Source organism: Pseudonaja textilis, chromosome 7, assembly GCF_049901715.1.
Source record: "Pseudonaja textilis isolate UNSWEBS1 chromosome 7, rPseTex1.2, whole genome shotgun sequence".
Lineage (NCBI taxonomy): Eukaryota > Metazoa > Chordata > Lepidosauria > Squamata > Elapidae > Pseudonaja > Pseudonaja textilis.
The window spans coordinates 59,852,334-59,874,143 of record NC_141996.1 but is presented as its reverse complement, the minus strand read 5'-3'; the positions used below and the strand labels follow the sequence as shown (position 1 = coordinate 59,874,143).

Here is a 21,810-nt window from a genome sequence, read left to right as displayed (position 1 = left end):
GTGAGTGAGGCTCTGCAAGCCCTGGTTGAGTCCCGACTCCTGGGCCAGCCTAGGCCACCACTGCCATGCCTCCACTGCCGCCCTTGCCCTTGCTGCCACTGCCACCACAAGGCCCAGTTGAGTCCTTACTCCCAGTCTGGCCTAGGCCGCCACCGCCATACTGCCACTGCCCTCAGCGCTCACGTCCTAGAAAGCTTCCCCACCCACCTCACTTGCCTGGCTTGCTTAGCCACCAGTCCCGCAGCTCCATGCGATACTTGTGGACTAACAAGCTTCCCCCTACCCTACTTGCCTGGCTTGCTGGTGGCCGAGAGGAAGGCAAGCCAGGGCTGACCCATCACTGCTTGGGTCCCACCTGGATTCTTGCAGCTGTGGGGCCTTGCTTGCAAGGGGCGAAGGGCGCCCAGGGAGCTATGCTGCCCGCATCACCCCTTGCCTGATGCTCCCTCCGTCTGCCACCCACCGGGCTGCACGCTTTAGCTGAATGTGGGCCACCACTGTGAGAATGATGCAAGTCAAGCCTCGCGAGAGTGGATCCTCCAGACCACGAAGCCTGCACAGCAGTGGCCTACACTCAGCTAAAACGCTCAGCCCGAGGGAGGGGCAGCTTTCAGAGGGGCGATGCGGGCAGCGTAAGCCTTGTGCTTCCTTGTTACCTCCTGCACTCCCCCAGCAGCTACAAGTCCCAGCACCTGTGTAGAATCCAAGCAGGGGACAAGATGCAGGCTGGCGGGGAGCTGAATGGAGACGGCTCTGCCCTGCCTGGATCACCTTTCCCTCTGCCACCAGCCACGGGAGGAAAGTAAGTTTTGCAGCCTAGCCCAGAGCTGTCTGGGGTGGGCGTTTGAAGCTCCCAGCCCTTTCCTTTCCCCAAAAGAGGGAGGGGAGGAAGTCCTGTCCACAGCCCCTTTGTTTGACCTGGAACCTTGCCTGCTGACTTTTCAGGGCAATGCAGGACTGGGTACGAATAGACAATCACACCTGATCCCTGGGACTCTGGGAGACTGGCCAGGAAGTATTAATGAGCGATGTGTGTGTATGTGTGTTTCAGGTGGGCCTCCTAGCTTTAGAAGGAGAGAGGGAAGGAAGAAGGGAAAGGATAAAGAGAGGGGGAAAGAGAGGGAAAGAGAGAGAGAGAAAGAGAGAAAATGAAAGAAAGAAGAAGAGAGAGGGAAAAGAAAAGAGAGAAAGGGAAAGAGAAAGAAAAAGAAAGAGGGGAAGAGAGAAAGAAAGAGAAAAGAAAAATGGAAAGAGAAGGAAGAGACAAGAAAGAAAAGAAAGAATAGGGAAAGAAAAGGAAAGAGGAAGAAAAGGGATAGACAAAGAAAGGGGATGGAAGGAAGGGACAGAAAGAGAAAGAAAGAAAGAAAGAAAGAAAGAAAGAAAGAAAGAAAGAAAGAAAGAAAGAAAGAAAGAAAGAAAGAAAGAAAGAAAGAAAGAAAGAGGAAGAGAGGAGAAAGTGAATGAGATATATGGATGGGTAGATAGATACATGGAAGGAGAGAGGGAGGGAGAGAGGGAAAAAAAGGAGAGGAAGGAAGGAAGGACACAAACCCTGGCTTCAGAAGATTCTTTGAAATAGCACAGCAATCTAGGGCTGGCCTGGAAGGGATCTCAGAGGTCATCTTCTAGTTCAACCTGCTCCAGCAGGAGATCCTTACAGAATCATAGAATAGCAGGGTTAGAAGGGTGTGTGTATGTGTGTGTGTGTGGCTGTCAAAACTTCAAAAACAGGTCAAGCAGCTCTGGGAATAGTCATAAATTAGAACACTTGCAAAGCAACCAGTCATTAAGCAAGGACCACTTGTATTTGGTTTGCCAGTCACATGGCTACCTGGCCATGCCCACCAGCCACATGATCACCAAGCGATGCCTACATGGTTATGTGACCACCAAACCACACCCAGCCAGCAAGCCACGCCCACCCAGTCACATGACCACCAAGCCACATATTAAGTCACTCCCATAGAACCGGTTGTTAAAAATTTTGAATCCCACCACTGCCCCCCTCCCAGTTCTATAATATTTATGATATTATTTTGATGTACTGTAGATAGCATTCAAATCTGGTCATTCCAAAAGCTTATAAAAGCGAATTAAATGGGTTTTATTCTTTTTTTTCTTCATTTTTAATTTTTATTTTGAATTATATTGACTATCTCACAATAGGATTAAGGTCTAGAAGAACCTGAAGAACTTTTTCTTTTTAATTTTGGGCTTTTTTTATTGTCTTTTTAAAATTTTTCTTATTTTTCTCTTTTCCTAATTGGATCATAATTGACCACACTACTAATTGGATTAAAAGAGCTTGAAGACCCTGAGTTACCTAAATGAGTAAGAAATCCATACCTTCTGGCATTTCAACTTCTGCTCCTGCTTCACCAACAACTGGAGGACGTTTAACCCAGATAATGTCGAAGCAAGATAAAGGACAAGTGGATTTAAAGATGATTATGCAAGGAATTCAAGAACTTAAAATGAAATTGGATATTATTGAAAAGAAAATAGAAAGCATTGAACAAAGAGCTGAGAATATTGAACAAAGAACAGAGAGTATTGAACAAAAGACAGAGAGTATTGAACAAAGAATTGGGAAGACCAATGAGAAAATTGAAAATATTCAACAAATGATGGTGAAATATGATGAGAGACTCCAAAAAATGGAAGAGAAAGATAAGCAAAGAGACGTGACAATTGGAAATATTGACAGCAGATTAACAATGGTTGAACAAGTGGGATGTTGAAGTGGGAGTTGGACAGGTCAGAATTCTATCTCAGATTTCAAAATATAGAGGAAGAAAAAGGACAAAACTTGGCTGCAATAATGATAGAAATCTTGGCTGGAGCCCTTGGAATATCAGAGGAAAAGATGATGGATGGAGTAGATGAGATATATCAAGTCTTCACAAATATGTGATGAGGAACAATCTACCAAGAGTGGTTCATGTCAGATTTACAAAGAAAACTATCAAAACACAAATACTACAAGTGGCAAGAGAGAAGACATTGAAATATAAAGACAATGAGATTGTGGTTTTAAAACAAGTACCCAGAAAAGTGAGAGAGATGAGAAGAGAATATCAATTCCTGACTAAAATGTTATTGAAAAAGGAGGTGAATTACAGATGGTTGATTCCAGAAGGATTAATGTTTACATGGCAAGAACAGAGACACAGAATTGACTCAATTGAGAAAGCAGAAATATTTTACAATCAATTTTTCGAAAAAAGAGAAATAGAAACAGAAAAAGAGATCATCTCAACTGAATCTCAAGAGGACCAAATGGAGATGGGAAAAGAAGAAGGTGCAGTAGGTGGACAAGTGGAGACCAAAGAACATCGTGAAATAAGATCTATGAGAGCTGTTAGACCTAAATACAAAACATAATCATGGAGGAAAAAAAAATGATTTCTATGAATATAAATGGACTGAACTCAGCTATCAAAAGAAGATAAACCTTTCATAAATTAGAGAAGTTAAAATTTGATATAATTTGCCTACAAGAAGTACACATTAAAAAACAACATGAACAATTACTGGCACGACCAAAATTAGGGAAAATATTCACTTCTCTGACCCATTGTAAGAAAAGAGGAGTGGTTTTATATATTAAAGAAACTATCCCAGCAAAATTGATATATACTGACGAAGAGGGAAGAGTATTAATGGTTGAAATAGTGGATAATAATACAAAAACACTCCTGGTTGCAATTTATGCCGCGAATGATAAACAAGAAGATTTTTATAAAAAATTACATATGAAAATATTGGGACTGGACTATATTAATATAGTTATGATGGGAGATTTCAATGGGATTGTAGACAATAAACTGGACTATACAGCAACAAGACAAAATAGAAAGACTCTCCCTAAATCCTTTTTCAAAATGATAGATGAATTAAACTTAAAAGATATATGGAGAGAAAGAAATGCTAAAATTCAACAATATACTTTTTACTCAAATAGACATTTATCATGGTCCAGAATAGATATGATTTGGACCTCAACAGAATTAATATCTAATATCCAAGAAATAAATATTGAAACAAATACATGGGCAGATCATAATCCAATGACAATTAAATGAAAAGGACAAAAAAGAAGATCTAGATGGACATTAAATAATACTATTTTAAAGGAAAAAGACTTTACACAATGGATGGAGAAAGAATTGGCCTTCTTCTTTAGTGAAAATAAAAAAGAAGATACTTCAATACAGAATGTTTGGGATACAATGAAGGCATATGCGAGAGGTTTAATAATAGACTATACAAAGAAAAAGAATATTAGGAAGAGGCAAACTATCAAAGCCTTAGAAGATAATCATAAAAAACTGGAAAAAGAATTACAGAAAATGCCACAGAAAAAAGAGATTAAACTTAAAATGGACATAATTAAACATAAAATGGGTCAGATAGAGAAAGAAGAACTGGCGCAAAAAATTAGAAGTGCTAAACAGAACTATTTTGAAGATGCAAATAGGCCAGGTAGATGGTTAGCATACAAACTGAGAAAGGAGAAAGAATCAAGGAAAATATTACAGTTAATAGACGATCAAGGCCAAATGTGCTATGGTAATAAGGAGAAAAAGGCAATTATCCGAGACTTCTATGGACAACTATATAAACAAGAGGCTATTGATGAGGAAAAAGTTAAACAGTATTTACAAAATGCTAACCTACCTAAGATACCTGATGAGACTGAAAAAATGCTAGAAAGTACTATAACAATGATGGAACTAACCGAAGCACTTAGCAGACAGAATAATGGAAAAGCACCAGGTCCAGATGGACTACCGGCAGAATTTTATAAAACATTACAAGAATCGTTGAACATTCCATTGCTAGAAGTCATGAATGGAGTTATGTCAAATAAGAAGATACCTAAAACATGGTCAGAAGCTTACATTACACTTATTCCAAAAGAAGGGGCTGATCCATTACAAATCAAGAACTATAGACCTATTTCTTTATTGAATGCAGATTATAAAATTTTTGCTTCAATTTTGGCAGAAAGGCTTAAAAGATACTTAAATAATTTTATTCATCCCAATCAGAATGGGTTCCTGCCAAAGAGACAAATTAAAGACAATATGAGGGTAATTCTGGACACTTTGGAATATTATGAGGTGCACCCTGAAAAACAAATGGCTTTGATATTCCTAGATGCCCAAAAGGCATTTGATAATGTGAACTGGAGATTTATGTTACTACTACTGGAACAGATGGGTTTTGCCAGAAAATTTATTCAAGCAATAGAAGCCATATATTATAAGCAAACGGCAAAAGTAATGTTAGAAGGAGAATTTACAGACTCTATTAACATAAGAAAAGGCACAAGACAAGGATGCCCATTATCACCTTTGTTATTTGTATTGACTTTGGAAGTGCTGAATAGAAATATTAGAGAGGACCAAAATATAAAAGGAATGAAAATCAAAAAGGAGGAATTTAAACTACAAGCCTTTGTGGATGATTTAGTTTTCATTTTGGAAGATCCTCTAGAGACAGTTTTAAAATTATTGGAAAAGATAGAGACATATGGTGAGATGGCTGGTTTGAAAATAAATAAAGATAAAACAAAGATTCTGACAAAGAACATGTTATTAAGACAAAGAGAAGAGCTCACAGACCTATTGAAAATTCAAGTTATGAATAAAGTTAAGTATTTGGGAATATATTTGACGTCAAGATGCACTACATTGAAAGAGAATAATTATATTAAACTCAAACAGCAGATAGCACTTGATTTGAAGAAATGGGAAAACCTACAACTGTCATTGATAGGCAGAATTTCAACAATCAAGATGAATATTTTACCCAGAATTTTATATTTGTTTCAAACAATACCAATTAGGCTTGGCAAAGATTATTTTGAAGATTTAAATAAAATTGTGTTTTAAGTATATATGGCAAGGTAAGAAAGCGAGAATAAAATTAAAACTTCTACAAGATGCTAGAATTAGAGGAGGATTTGGCCTTCCTAATTGGGAGTTGTATTATCAAGCTGCAAATTTGATGTGGGCTAAAGAATGGATAACATTAAGAAAGACTAGATTGTTGACACTAGAAGGACATGATCTATTACTGGGCTGGCACGCTTTTCTGTGGTACAAGGGAACTAAATCGCAGGGCTATTTTAGAAGGCATTGTATACGGGAGTCTTTATGGTTAAACTGGGAGAAAATTAAGAGACAATGTTATTTGAAAATCCCAGTTTGGTTATCAACTATTGAAGCTTTTTCTTATCCTATAATATACAAGAAGGAACAAACAGATATGGGGAAATATTGGATGAAAAAGGGTGAACTTAAAACGATGCAAAACTTAGAAGAACAAGGTATAAAGATGAATTGGTTTTCATATGCGCAAATACACTCAAGGTATGTTAAAGATTCTAAAACAGAGGGATTTTATGATAAATTGACTGACTTAGATAAGATTTTGACAGGTACTGTTGAAAAAGTGATTAAAAAACTATATGGTTATTTACTGGAAATTAAACTAGTGGAAGAACAAGTTAAAGAAATGATGATTGCTTGGGGGAAGAATTTTGGATATGGGATTGATTTAGAGAAATGGCAAAAATTGTGGTCTCAAAATTATAAAATGACAATGTCAACAGCATATAAAGAAAATTTGTATAAGATGTTTTACAGGTGGCATTTTCCCCCAACAAGAATAGCAAGAATGTTCAAGAATAAATCTGAAAAGTGTTGGAAATGTCATCAGATACCTGGTTCATATTATCATATGTGGTGGACTTGTGAGGACGCTAGAAAATATTGGACTAAAATTCGTATATGGTTGGAAAAAATGACAAAGAAACATATAGATTTAAAACCAGAGATTTTTTTATTGGGAATCTTACCTGATACATACAATAAAAATTTGAAATATTTGATTGTAAATGTATTAACAGCGGCTAGGATTGTATTTGCTAAAAATTGGTAGAGTGAGAAAATACCATCACAGGAAGAAATTATTAAGAAAATATTGGGATGTGCTGAAATGAGTAGATGGACATTTGAAATTAGAGAACAAGAAGATAAACAATTCTATGAAGTTTGGGACTTTTTCTATCAATGGTTAGATAATAAAATATAATAATAGAATATTTAGAACCTTAGGAAACAATGAATACACATTTCCTTTTTTTCTATGATATTATCTTTATAAAATTTTATTAAGATAGACTTGCTATGACTTTATGATTTGCTATAAAATAAATTAAGTAAACTAGTTATCTCGCTAAAGTATGAATTAATAAAATTATAGTCAAATAATTGTTTAATAATGATATCAGGCTATATAATTGTTGATTGATAATATGAGTTATTATGCAATATAACTACAATGGAGACTATGAAATGGATGCACAAAAAAAAGTGATAAACCAACCGATACACTGTCTGTAAACTCATGAAGGAAAGGATGATGTTTTTATGTTTTATGTGTTTTTGTTTGTTGTTAAAATTAATAAAACTGTTTTCAAAAAAAAAGGGGGAATTAATGTATCCACATTTTATTTTTCAGTTCCCTTTCCAATGATTTGAAACATGAAACTTGCCTTTTATTTACAGCAACCATTCACTGTATTCACACTGTAAACAGGCTATCTACTATGATGCCGAGATCTGCTTCCTGATTATAATCACGCCAACTCACATTTAATCAAAGGACAAAATAAAATGATCAGAATTGATCAAAAAGAACTTTTTGATCAATTCTACGGTAACACTCAGATTTCAAACAGTAAAACCAGATCACCAATATGATTACATTCTTTAAAAGACCTAGGTGAATGAAATAGGTATTATCTAATGCCAGAAAGAATTGCAATTCTGAATAATACCTTGTTTTGAACAATTATATATAAATAAAAACAATTTATAGTAAATCTGATATCACAACTCTGTGATGGATATTATAACATTGCTAGAACAAGCATGCTCTGTTCTAAAGAGATGCATCTGCAATAATTGAGATTTGAATTTAAGTATGAATTTTTAAGGAGAGAAGGGTGGACATTATTCTGAACACATGTATCTAATGCATGTAAGATGAAATAAGGAAACAGATTGTTGCAAGCCTTAGTTTTCACTTCCTTTTCTGGAGGCGAAAAAAACACATACTATATGATAATCAAACTCAGCTCAGATTCATAACAGTTCTCATTGTCATCATGGGTAACTGGGTAGAGAACGAGGGGCTTTCCATATTTGTCATTGTAAGTATATTCGTTATGCATTTCAATTTACCAGAGCTAAAATCCATTTAATTTTATAAAAGCATCTTCAATTCAAGAGGTGCAAAAATCTAAAATTGTTTTCCTGTTTTGAATGCATTGTAGTTTTAATATATGCAGTATTTAAACAGGAAGTGTGTTATAGCTTTAAAAACAATTAAATATAGAGACCTCTCAATGAAATATGAACTGTTCTGTTGGAAAAAATAGGAAATAAATATGATTTGTAAAATTTTTAAGTTTAGTTAAAGGGTGGTAGCAATTTAAGGGCTTGCAAAAGAAATAGGTGCCTTTTATAAATTATTATAAATTGTTATGTGAGTTATGTGAGTAGACATTTTATTTATGCCTTTAATTGTGTCTTTTTTCTCAACCAGCTAGTTTTGAATACTTTTTTGGATACCAGTATAATACTAACGGTTTTTTTTTTTTTTTGAATTAGTATAAAACTAGGCTGGACCACGAGACCGTGGTTTACTGAATTTCATATAATTTCTCATTATGTATTGTTGTAGATATTTCCTTCAGAACTAAGTAATGATCTATGTTACTAGTCACATATAACAAAAGGTCAGGTTTCCAGGTAGATTCCAAAATGTGGACTAGCTTTCTGTGCAACTTTTGAAGAATACTAAAATATAATTAAAGAGCTTGATCAGTAAGCAAACAAAGTTAATGAAATTGACAATGTTAACCCCCCTCCCCTCCCTATGAAGGGTAGGATTTTAAGATGTTCCACTTAATTTTGAGAAAGCTCAACTGCATTTAACATGGCTATAATTAGTCTTTGAGAAAATCAGGGTATAGTCACCATCTTGCCTCTGCTAGAGAAGGGGTCAGGATGTTAAACAGCAGCACCACTATTAACAGTAGCCAGTGCTATTCTATTGCTCACAGTTAGGTTGTGGATGTGAGTTGAAATTTAAAAACAGCACCTGTAAAGTGTTTGAATTTTGATCACATGGCCATGGGGTCCTGCAATGGTCATGTGAAAAAACAGTCATAAGCCACTTTTTTTCAGTGCCATTGTAACTTTGAATGATGACTAAATGAACTGTTGTAAGGTGAGGACTACCTGGAATGAAAAGTGCATACTTTGCACTTGGGGAAAGAAGCCCAGCCTGCATGGACTATAATGCAATATAATTGTCCTATTTGGACTCACTGTTGAATGTAACTGTTAAAAGTAGAATTGGTTCAAATTGGGGTGCATAACCTTTTGACTTTGCTGCTTTTTCCAAAATCTGGGCTAGAGTTTCCAGAAACTTATTCTGATCACTAGATCTTACAATTATAGTAAAGTCCTGAAAATAATTTTAGGCCATGTTTTTCTTCTTTCAGCTGGTATGGCTGGGTTTAAATGTTTTTCTCTTTTGGTATTACTACTTAATATATGATAAAGGGCCGCTGTACTACTATACAAGAGAACTTCTTGGGGTAAGTCCTACAATCACATGCTGTTTGTTCCCATATTTCAGTGTACTTCATCATTGTTCTAATGTTTATTGGATATTGCTGCTAATTGCAGCTCAAAATGTGCATCTCTGATTTATATTGCCAGTTCTAACTTTTCAAGGTGATAAGTCTAAAAAACAATACTTGTGATATCTTCTACAAATCCACAAGAGAAAGCAGGCAAATGACCACATTGAATAACAAGTCTTCCTCCTCAGCTGTTCTTTAGTAATGTTGTATATAAAGTCTGTATGGCACAAGGTTATTAATGCCAGAAGTTTCTCAGAGAACTCCCACAGAGTTAACCAAAATAGCCATTCATTTACAGTAAAGTCCAGGGGTTCACAATTGAATCTATTAATTTTAAGATGCAGATAAAGATAGCTCCAGGAAGTTTATCTCCCTGAATCTATAGATAATAGTGCTTCAAGCTTAGTCTTCTGGTTCTCTCCTTTTGACAAACAATTTATTCTATATTGATGAGATCTTAAGTTCCTTTGGCTGTATTCATTCCCAACCATGCCTGCCCTCTGTTAAGAATCAACTTCAGTGGTTACCAATTTCAAGATGTGTCATTTAGCATTCCCAGAATTTCTCAGGCAGCTTCAAGCACATATCTTAAATTTGCTAAATGGCTGGGGAATTCTGGGACTTAACGTCCACACATCTTAACATTACTAAGGTTGAGAAACACTGGTGTACTCTCTCATAATTTGTAGGTTATTAGCAATGCTTCATTTCCCCCCAAATTTGACAGTAAGATTTTTTTCTGTTGTCATCCAAATGACAATTGGATTGATTGAGAACCCACCTGTGATTGTAGCCATTTTCTGTGCAGTTTGAAGAGGTCTAGTTAAGCCCTCAATGTTTCTCTTTGCTTTGGGAAAAAACTTTGGCAACTTTCTTCTCAGTAATGCTGGCATATGCAAAATACTTTTCCTTGCTTCTTTTAGCAAGAGAGAAACTACCGGGGAGAGCAAAGTTAAGCCCAGTCCCAGCCAGGGATCCTGATCAGAAGCCCTAAAAGTTAGATTTAACTTTTCCCCATAAACTCTAATTATTGCTTCCTCTGCTGTTAATTTTAACAGACCAAGGGTTTTTTTTTTCTGAAAATATACCAGGAATAAATAATACAGTATGATATGCTGAGAGTGAAAATCTAGATACATATATAGAATATTCTTCCCTGATAAAAAGTCAGTATCTTTTTCTCTGAAATGTTGCAACTTTGTTTCAGCTTGACTGTTATAAAATGCAGCCATCTATTAAGCAATCTTAGAAGTCACTGTTCAAGCCTATTTCCCTTTTTTTGTCTTTCCACTTCATATTAATGGTCAAGTAAACCAAATATAACACTCCTTGTTTAAAAATAATCCTTGTTATCCACCTCCCAAAATGAAGTTATTGGAAATTCTGTTACATCTATTACAAAACAGAAGAAACAATGTCTGGTGCATCAGGATTCATTTATTTCTCCTCTCCTCCCTCCCCCCTCTAGTGGGAAGAATCTGGCATCAGCCACTACTAGAAGGGGAGAGCAGTCTTCCGGAAAATATTCTTAAGTGTTGCTGAAGAGTATTGCCCCATCAAGAACCCAATTCTTCTTGCTTTATGCAGGAATTGGAAGCAGAGTTTGAGCAAGACACAAAGGGAAATAGTAATAAGAGTACATTTCAAATTCATCTGGTTTAGTACTAGCTAGCTAGGTAGATATAGAGCAATGCAGGCTGTATAGCAGGGTGTCCAACTTTGGGAACTTTAAGACTTGTAGACTTCAATCCCAGAATTCCCCAGCCAGGTTGGACATCCTTGCTGCAGAAAAAAAAACAGTCATTTCTCCCCTTTTATTAGTCTAAAAGCAAATGAAAGTGTCTTGAAGTTCTGAAGGGAAACTAATTCCAAAATTACAACAAATCAATGATTTTTGAATTGAGCAGAAATGTTTTAAGAGTGGAGGAAAGAGAAAGTTACTGGATAAGAAGGGTAAAACCCACAAAACAGAGTGCCACCAAAAACAACATTGTACAGTTACAGGGACACTATGCAATCGTTAGAGTCTCAGGAGAAACCACCTTTGTTCCTCTTAAAATACCTTTCTTCCGAAATTGTGTTTAAGCAGTGCTATGGTGTTCTTTTCCTCCATGCTCCATCTTCTGATAACCTTTCTTCTGGACAAGATGGTCATCCATAGGATCATTTAAAATAAGCTGAGGTGTTAGTCATCAGACATAGCCTTGCCTCCATAGAAGCTTTGAATTTCAATAATCTCACTTTGTCTCTTAGAACCAATATTGTGACCTTCAGTTAGTCTATGTTATGCCAACTATGCAAAGTTTCTTGGTATACATTAGTTTGCAGTTAGTATTTATTTCAGAATTAATCCTCTTTTCATATTCTCTTCATATTCAAATATATTGCAATAGGTTTTTGTAAATGGCTCCCCAAAAACTCATGGCTTTTTAGATGTTGCTAAATTACAATTCCCAGCATCCCTTTCTATTAATTGTATTGGCCAGGTCTGCTAGAATAGCTTGACAACACCCATAGTCCCTATATAATGTTGATTCTCCCTTCTGCGTAGGAAACCCAACCCATTAGGGTTTTTAGTTCTGTTTCAATGTATCCTTAAATGATATTGCTTGGTTAATTTTGATCCATTGTCTGATGTTTAGCCTTATTTGGCATTGGCCCGGGCACCTGCAGCATGTCTGAATTTCAACTGCCTATTAATTCTGCTTCCTGTCTGTAGAAATCTGCTTTCCTTTCTCAGAGGCTCAAGTGCAGTAAGTATTTATTATTTTTAATGAAAAAAATAATAATAATCCTAAGCAAATGAGGGTTGTCTTCTGTTCTTTTAATCTTGTAAATTACCTATTATTAATACAAATGTTGTGCTAGTGAGTGAACTTTCACTGAACATGGTTCTGACTTCTTTGCACAGCTGAAATTCATTGAAAAGGACTCTTATGCCCACCCAGTTACTGACTGGATCAAACATCATATAAGCCAGGCTTTTCTTAATCAATGTGGTAAATCAACTATAAAGACATAAAGCTAAAAAATAGGTTTATTCATGCATACTAAGCTATGGTTTGTTTTAGTCATGATTTTCTAAACAATTCATAAACAAACTAGTTAGTCTTAAATACAAACAGTATGATCAGGGATGGGATTCTACCTGGTCGGACAGGTTCAATAGAACCAGTTATGATTCTGCGCAGTTCAGAGAATTGGCAAATTGTGCCACTGGCCGGCCCCTCCCCTTCCAACCCTGCCCACTCACCTCCTTACCTGGCATGCACGCCATTCAACTTGCCTATGTTTGGTAAGTTGCTATTTTTCCTTTTTTTCCTCCCTGACCATCAGCTGTTCTGCTGTTGGATTTCTTGCTTTCTAGCTAATCTAAAAGCAGAGCTGAACCTTCCTTAGGACTGAAGCTTCTATTTTTCAGTGCAGACTCAGGTAGTAGATTGCAGAATAATAGATCTGAGTGAATCTGTGATTCTGTGAGCAATTCAATCTGCCTGCCTGCTTGGCCTGATTTTGGGTAAAAGTTCTTTTTTTATAAAAAAAATCAATATTTACATACATGGTGTATTGTGAGTTAATTTTATGAGTTTGCTTGCAAGCAAATTTTATGTGTCAGACTCAGGTAGCAGATTGCAGAATGGTAGATCTCTGAGTGAATCTGTGATTCTGTGAGCAACTCAATCTGTCTGCCTGCCTTGCCTGATTTTGAGCAAAAGTTGCTTTTTTTAATTAAAAAATTAAATATTTACATAAATATTTATAATATTTACATATAAGCCACGTCTAGCCAGTTACATGGCCATCAAGCCACAACCACAAATTAGGCCATGCCCACAGAACCAGTTGTTAAGAAATTTGAATCCCACTGCTGAGTATGATCAGACTTAAATAGTTTGTTCTGACTTGTTTTTCCAACTTTTAAAAGTATTATTTCCTCATACCTCATTGATTGTAAGGGGAAAACCAGTGTTCTCCAAGCTGTGCATTTCTAGAAGTGTGGATCTCAACTTCCAAAATTCTCTGAACACTGTCTGGTGAATTCTGGAAATTGAAATCAATATATCTGAAGAATGCCAGGTTAGGAAACACTGCAAAGAAGTGCAAAAAGCAAACTAAGGATAGGGACATACTGGTCCTAATTTAAAATTATCCTAAACCAAACCAAACATAGAGCTCAACTGAATGTTGGAAGAGCTTATTGAAGAAGGAAGGTAAAGAGAAACAAGATATACCAATGAGTGCTGCTGGCACTGGGGAGTTACAGTTCACTGAGGGAATCATGAATGCCAACATGTCCTGTGACATACTGAAGCAGAGCATGTTCCCCTCCCTTCGGAGACTGGGCCACAGGGCAGTATTTCAACATAATGACCCCAAACACACCTCCAAAATGACAACTGCCTTGCTAAAGAAGCTGAAGGTAAAGGTAATGGACTGGCCAAGCATATCTCCAGACCTAAACCCTACTGAGCATCTGGGGCATCCTGAAATGGAAGGTGGAGGTGTGCAAGGACTCTAACATCCACCAGCTCCATGACATCATCATGGAGGAGTGGAAGAGGACTCCAGTGGCAACCTGTGAAGCTCTGGTGAACTCTGGCCAAGAGGGTTATAAGTCAGTGCTGGAAATTAATGGTGGCCACACAAAATATTGACACTTTGGGCCCCATTTGGACATTATCACTTAGGAGTGTACTCACTTTTGTTGCCAGCAGTTTAAACATTAATGGTTGTGTGTTGCATTATTTTGAGAGGGTAGCTCATTTATACTGTTATACAAGCTGTATACTGACTACTTTACATTGCAGCCAAGTGTCATTTCTTCTTGTCACATGAAAAGATATACTTAAATATTTACAAAATGTGAGGGGGTGTACTCACTTCTGTGATATATTGTACATCTGTTGTAAAAGAAGTAAGAAGTCATTCTCTCTTTTTTGTATTTCTGTTTATTTTTTATTTTGTTGTCTCTCTCTGTTTCTTTACTCTTTTTTTCTTCTGCTCTTTTTCTTATTATTAGTTCTTGTTAGTTTTTATCTTCCAGCCTTAAAATATAGTTGTTTTTTTTAAAAAAGGAAGGAGGAATTCTTAGATACTGTGGTCCCAAACAATGAAAATCCTGATCAATTATGACTTGCATCTTACCTGTGACTAGAAATTAAGTGAGAAGATTAAATAAAATCAATACAATATCTTTATAACACCAGTATTCTCAATGCAGTATTCTGTGTTAATTGAGTTTCAAGGTCACTTCATATAAAACATATTGTAAATAAGTATAAATATGAAGTTATCGAGGTATGAACTGCTATATCAGAGCTACAGTAAAGGCTATACACAGTAAAGGCCATACACACTAATGTAAGTTGCAAGAAATCACTTTTTGCCATAGGAACTCTTGTGTACCCAATAAAAACAATGGATTCAGAGGGAATACAACTTTTCCAGAACAAATTGAAAATAATATACCCAGACATGTAAAACATCTATTAACACTACATACATTTTGTCCAGATTAAACTTCAATTTATTGCTCCTTAACTACTCCATAATTTTAGTGTGCATTGTTTTAGCACTTCCATTGTCCATCCAGATGAATAAAAAGGAGAGGTGTAGGTAATGATAATTTAAAGCTAGAAGAGAAAAACAGCCACCGAAGCTGCTGAAAGGTTGGGATAGCTCCAGAATGGAAGAGAAGAAGAAAGAAAGTGTATCGGTTTTGGGTGGCATTTACCTCTGGCAAGAATAGAAGAATAGGAGAAGAAGATGGCGCCCAACAAGGATGGTGAGGTTCTTGCCTCTGGAGAGCTTATCACCTTTTAGATCCTTTTAAAACCTCCACCTTCACCAGAAGTTGCCTGAAATCGTGTGCCCCCCAATTTAATCAACCTACAACTCCTACACTGCAAAAACATATGGACTACTCTACTCGGCCAGGGTAAAGCTAAAGACGCAATTTACATAGACTTCTGCAAAGCCTTTGATTCAGTGGTACACGACAAACTACTGTTAAAACTAAACTCTTACGGCATTTCTGGATCCCTCCGTAAGTGGATTACTGCATTCCTGTCAAACAGGCAACAAAGAGTAAAAATAGGGAGCGCTATATCAAACCCTGCTCCAGTTAACAGCAGTGTCCCCCAAGGCAGCGTTCTAGGACCCACACTCTTTATACTCTATATAAATGACTTTTGCTATCACCTTATAAGCAACTGTGTCCTCTTTGCGAATGACATAAAACTATTCAACACCACTGACAATGTTACTATCCTTCAAAGCGACCTTGATTATATGTCTGAATAATCAACATCTGGCAACTCCAAATCTCGACCAACAAATGCTCTGTCCTACATATATCAGTACACCAAATACAAACTAGGCGGATATGACCTCGTTGATGATCCTCACTCACTTGGAGTTCTCATATCAAATGACCTAAGCACCAGAGCTCACTGTAACAGCATTGCCAAAAAGGCATTAAGAGTTGTAAATCTAATCTTACAAAGCTTCTCTTCCATAAATATCGAATTGCTAACTAGAGCATACAAAACTTTTGCTAGACCAATACTCGAATACAGCTTATCAGTCTGGAATCTACACTGCATATCAGACATTAATACAATCGAGCGAGTCCAGAAGTATTTTACGAGAAGAGTACAACACTCCTCTTCTCGCAACAGAATATCCTATATCACCAGGCTTGAGATTTTGGGCTTGGACAACTTTGAACTACGCCACCTATGGTTAGACTTAAGCGAGGCACACAAAATTATCTGCTACAATGTCCTACCAGTCAGTGACTACTTCAGCTTCAACCACAAGAGCAGACAACAGATACAAACTCAATGTTAACCGCTTCAAACTTGATTGCAGAAAGTGCAACTTCAGTAACAGAGTAGTCAATGCCTGGAATGCACTACCTGACTCTGTTGTTACATCCTCTAACCCCCCACTCCTTTAACCTCAAGCTAACCACTATTGACCTCACCCCATTCCTAAGAGGTCTGTAAGGGGTGTGCATAAATGCACCATCGTGCCTACCATCCCTGTTCTATTGTCCCCATTTATTCATACCTATTTCCTGTATTCTTACTCATGTTTATACTTTTATTTATTATCTTGTAAGCGATTGACAAATCAATCAAACAAATAAATAAATGTTGCTTTATAGCCTTATAGGCACATTCACAGTCAAGGCCTCCTCATTGGATAGGGCCTGAAATAGATTTAGTGGAGGCAGGTAGCAATTGGCAAGGGGTCAGCAAACTTTATGCGGTATTGTTCAGTATCAGCCCAAGAATGGGTAGATAGCCTTCAAACTCAGAAGAGAAAACCAGGAGAGACGGACAGTATTGTTGTATTTCACTTTTTCTTTTGAATCTCTAGTGTTGCTCAGTGCGTGTCAGAAGACAGTTGGACAGAAACCTCACATTTCACAAACTGGTAGCCTGGATGATTGCACTACATACTGGTGGGTGTTCCAAAGTCCTATTTTATTCAAAGTCTCATCAGTTTAATGAGCAAAACTCATACTGAAAGAACAAGTTTCTGGAAAGGCATGAGAAATAAAAAAGACAAAACATTTGTTAAACTGATAGAAGAGAATATTTGTAGCTCAGGGTTGAGTTGTGGGATCCTTGGTGCTCTCTGAGCTTGGTTGGTTTTTTTGCCAGATGTTTCATTACCACTCTTAGGTAATATCATAAGTGCTAGTCCATTTGCTAAACCGCAATACAGTTGGATATTGAATGAACTTGTCCATTCTGCTTTATAAAACATGGCTTTTAGCTTTCTCTGCTGCACAAATCCAATCATAGTCAACAAATTATGATTAAGTAAGCCATGATTTATTACAGTATAGAAATTCAGATTGGCAACTATCAAGCACGCAGAGGATGAATTAAATAAAAGTTTATTCTATATAATTATATTTAATTTTAGATGCCTCAGGTCATCTATTCTTATACAAAACATTAAAAAGAAATAGCTTTGTGAACTTTTTGTTTCAAAGAAAGTAGAAAGAAACAGAACATAATAGCTTGATACAAATTTACTGGGGCTTTAGCAGTTTTTCATTATTGTGAATATGTGCTAGCAAGATATCTTTGTCATGTCATGTCATATTCTTTCAGCATTAAAGGCACTTATTCTACCTTGCTGTCAAATTTCATGGGTTATTTAATACTTATTTCCAAACATTTTACATTTATTTCCAAACAAATGTCTACTTTTTCAAATTTTGCAGAAAACCATTTACAGTTTAATTTTAAAAAGCCACCTCATTACAACAGAAGAAAAATAATGTAATTAAAATAATTATGTATACAACTTGAGTAGAAACAAAATGACCTATATCTGTAAAGTATGTGTCTTATAGAGTTGTTTTTATATTTCATGGGATGTTTCAGTTCTCAAAATAGTTAGCAAAAAAGCCCCTTTCCATATGAAAAAACAAACCATTTGAAAACTGATTTATCTCTTTAATATGTTAATATGTATTTTCTATCCTGCTTTTTATTTATTTTTATTTATTGCCAGCAATCCATACAATTGCACATTTATTTAACGTTGAAAGATTAGTGGATGCACGCACTGAAGAAAATGGAACCATTAAGGCTGCATTGTCTGATCTGGGTGACCAGTCAGGTGAAACTTACCTGAATTTTGCCAGAAAAAGATTTTTGGTAAGGAGATGGGAGAAAAACCAGAGGATTATTGTTTCTCATGCATGCATACAGAAAGATTTTATTTTTCCTTATAATCATTGCTACCCTAACATAATACTTTTTCTTGGGATATTGTTTCTTGGTTTTAAAGCAAGAGAAATTATACAACTCTTGTCAGAATGGATGTGTTTGGTATGATTATATCAACCTGATTTTTCCTTTCCAGAACCCTATTGGTGGCCTCTATGTGGCATTTACAACTTTGGCTGGGCTCAGTGGCGTTATCATTACATTGTGTTTAATACTAATTATCACATCATCTACCAAAACCATTCGCAGATCATACTTTGAAGTATTCTGGTTTATTCATCATCTCTTTGTTATTTTTTTTGCTGGTCTTGTCATCCATGGATTTGGGTAAGTATTTGCACTTATTCAGATATCACATTCAAGAACGGCCTAGAGACAGTATCAAAGGGACTTTCTTAGGACAATCTAACAGAACAATAAATGACTGAAGTCTGTAATATAATCATTTTTTTTCATTTTTTTTTATTTTTACTATGTAAAAAAGAGCAACAATTTCAATGTCTATATAAACTGTGTTGTCTGGTTACAGTTAGTCATAATAACGTTCATTAGTAGGGTTCATATAATAATAGTATTTTCTCAACATAATATTTATAATTATTAATACTAAATCATTAATTTATACTAAACCAAAATTAATACTAAGTTCCAAGCTCAACTTTCATTTTGATTGTAGCAAAATTTCATTTACTTTGTTAGTTTTTAAAAGTCTTTTAAAAGTTCACATTAATTTCTTTTAGCATCAGGTGGCACTCTTTAGTATGTCCAAGTTCCACCCCCTTTTCCCCTTCTTCCGCTTTTTTTTCTTTTTTGGCTTTTAAGTTTAAAAAGGTCCTTGTTTGCCTTTTGACACTTTCGATTTCAGCTTTAAGTTTGCCTATTTAGTGTCAGGATCTCCCCCCCCCCTTCTTTGCTGCAGCTTTAAAAGTCTTTTCCAAAGAATTCTTAAGTATTATAGCTCCAGGGTACCTTGTGTTCAGATGTTAATCCTGCTTAGCCCAGTCACTCAAGCTGTCCTCCTCTGCTCCTGCACGATTCTTGTCCGGTCAGATCTTCCTCTTTGTGATGGCCATTTTGGCCACCGCTGCATCCGCCTATGGAGAGGAGTTTTATGCCTCACCGAGGAGGGGGAATGTGGTTCCCTCAGCTGGCATTCTCCCCTTTCTCTGCCACCTCTACAGGGTGGCTTCAGCCCCAAATCAGGTAGATCGGGGCCCTCCAGCAGCAGGCACAGACCGAAACTGCAGACAATCGCAGATTTTGGTCCATTGCCAAGGGACCCTAACCGGAAGCTCTTATAATAGAATCATTTTTAACCTGATGGTTTTAGACCAAGCGTCCCCAACCCCTGATTTATGCACTGGTACCAATCTGTGGCATGCCAGAAACTGGGTTTTGCAAACAAGCGAAGCCCTATCCGTGAGATGCAGGTAGCATGTGAAACCATACCCCTTCCAGTCCACAGAAAAACCTTTCTCTGTGGAACCAGTCCCAGGTGTCCAAAAGTTTGGGAGCCCTGCTTTTGACTATAGTTCCTTCTATAGACTATAGGTCATATAGGACTATAGGTCATGCAGTCTGGGGCTGATATAGTTATACTTCAAAATAACGGAATGTGGACTCCTGAAACAGCTAATATGAATGGGCTTCTTCCATAATGTTTTGCTTTTTAACTCTGAACTTGAAGATACAGGTGAAACTCAAAAAATTAGAATATTGTGCAAAAGTTCATTTATTTCAGTAATGCAACTTAAAAGGTGAAACTAATATATGAGATAGACTCATTACATGGAAAACAAGAAAGTTCAAGCCGTGATTTGTCAAAATTGAGATGATTATGGCTTACAGCTCATGAAAACCCCAAATCTACAATCTCAGAAAATTAGAATATTGTGAAAAGGTTCAATATTCTAGGCTCAAAGTGTCCCACTCTAATCAGCTAATTAAGCCATAACACCTGCAAAGGATTCCAGAGCCTTTAAATGGTCTCTCAGTCTGGTTCAGTAGGAAGCACAATCATGGGAAAGACTGCTGACCTGACAGTTGTACAGAAAACCATCATTGACACCCTCCATAAGGAGGGAAAGCCTCAAAAGGTACTTGCAAAAGAAATTGGATGTCCCCAAAGTGCTGTATCAAAGCACATTAATAGAAAGTTATGTGGAAGGGAAAAGTGTGGAAGAAAAAGGTGCACAAGCAGCAGGGATGACCACAGCCTGGAGAGGATTGTCAGGAAAAGACTTTCACAAGGAGTGGACTGAGGCTGCAGTCAGTGCATCAAGAGCCACCACACACAGACAGATCCTGGATATGGGCTTCAAATGTCGTATTCCTCTTGTCAAGCCACTCCTGAACAACAAACAACGTCAGAAACGTCTTACCCAGGCTAAAGAAAAACAGACCTGGTGTTTTGCTCAGTGGTCCAAAGTCCTCTTTTCTGATGAGAGCAACTTTTGTGTCTCATTTGGAAACCAAGGACCCAGAGTCTGGAGGAAGAATGGAGAGGCACACACTGCAAGATGCTTGAAGTCCGGTGTGAAGTTTCCACAGTCTGTGTTGATTTGCAGAGCCATGTCATTTGCTGGTGTTGGTCCATTGTGCTTCATTAAGTCCAGGGTCAACACAACCATCTACCAGGGGATTTTGGAGCACTTCATGCTTCCTTCTGCATATGAGCTTTATGGGGATGCTGACTTCATTTTCCAGCAGGACTTGGCACTTGCCCACACTGCCAAAAGCATCAAAACCTGGTTCAATGACCGTGGGATTACTGTGTTTGATTGGCCAGCAAACTTGCCTGACCTGCACCCCATAGAGAATCTATGGGGCATTGCCAAGAGAAAGATGAGAGACATGAGACTGAACAATGCAGAAAAGCTGAAGGCCCCTATTGAAGCATCCTGGTCTTCCATAACACCTCAGCAGTGCCAGACTGATAGCTTCCATGCCACGCCGCATTGAGGCAGTAATTGCTGCAAAAGTACAAGTACTGAATACATATACATGCTTATACTTTTCAGAGGTCCAATATTGTTGTATGTACAATCCTTGTTTTATTGATTGCATGTAATGTTCTAATTTTCTGAGATTGTGGATTTGGGGTTTTCATGAGTTGTAAGCCATAATTATCTCAATTATGACAAATCACAGCCTGAACTATCTTGCTTTGCATGTAATGAGTCTATCTCATATATTAGTTTCACCTTTTAAGTTGCATTACTGAAATAAATGAACTTTTGCATGATATTCAAAATTTTTTGAATTTCACCTGTAATGGGATTGGTTGTTGTTCTAAATATGCAACTGTTTAAATTACATAGC

General features: G+C 36.9%; 1 protein-coding gene across 4 annotated transcripts in view; it reads left to right on the top strand.

Moving 5' to 3' along the window:
• Positions 1 to 21,810, top strand: part of CYBB (cytochrome b-245 beta chain) — a 52,965-nt gene that overhangs the window by 14,363 nt on the left and 16,792 nt on the right. Inside the window, exons 1-6 of one of the 4 annotated variants that reach the window (XM_087937778.1) lie at positions 8,122 to 8,230; positions 9,590 to 9,685; positions 12,453 to 12,486; positions 17,120 to 17,204; positions 18,272 to 18,417; positions 18,626 to 18,816. In XM_087937778.1, the coding sequence (XP_087793904.1) occupies positions 9,642 to 9,685; positions 12,453 to 12,486; positions 17,120 to 17,204; positions 18,272 to 18,417; positions 18,626 to 18,816 (500 nt within the window). In that variant the 5' untranslated portion in view covers positions 8,122 to 8,230; positions 9,590 to 9,641. Of the gene's footprint in view, positions 1 to 8,121; positions 8,231 to 9,589; positions 9,686 to 12,375; positions 12,487 to 17,119; positions 17,205 to 18,271; positions 18,418 to 18,625; positions 18,817 to 21,810 lie in introns of those variants that run through there. The other 3 variants (XM_026713662.2, XM_087937779.1, XM_087937777.1) reach the window with 3 other exon arrangements.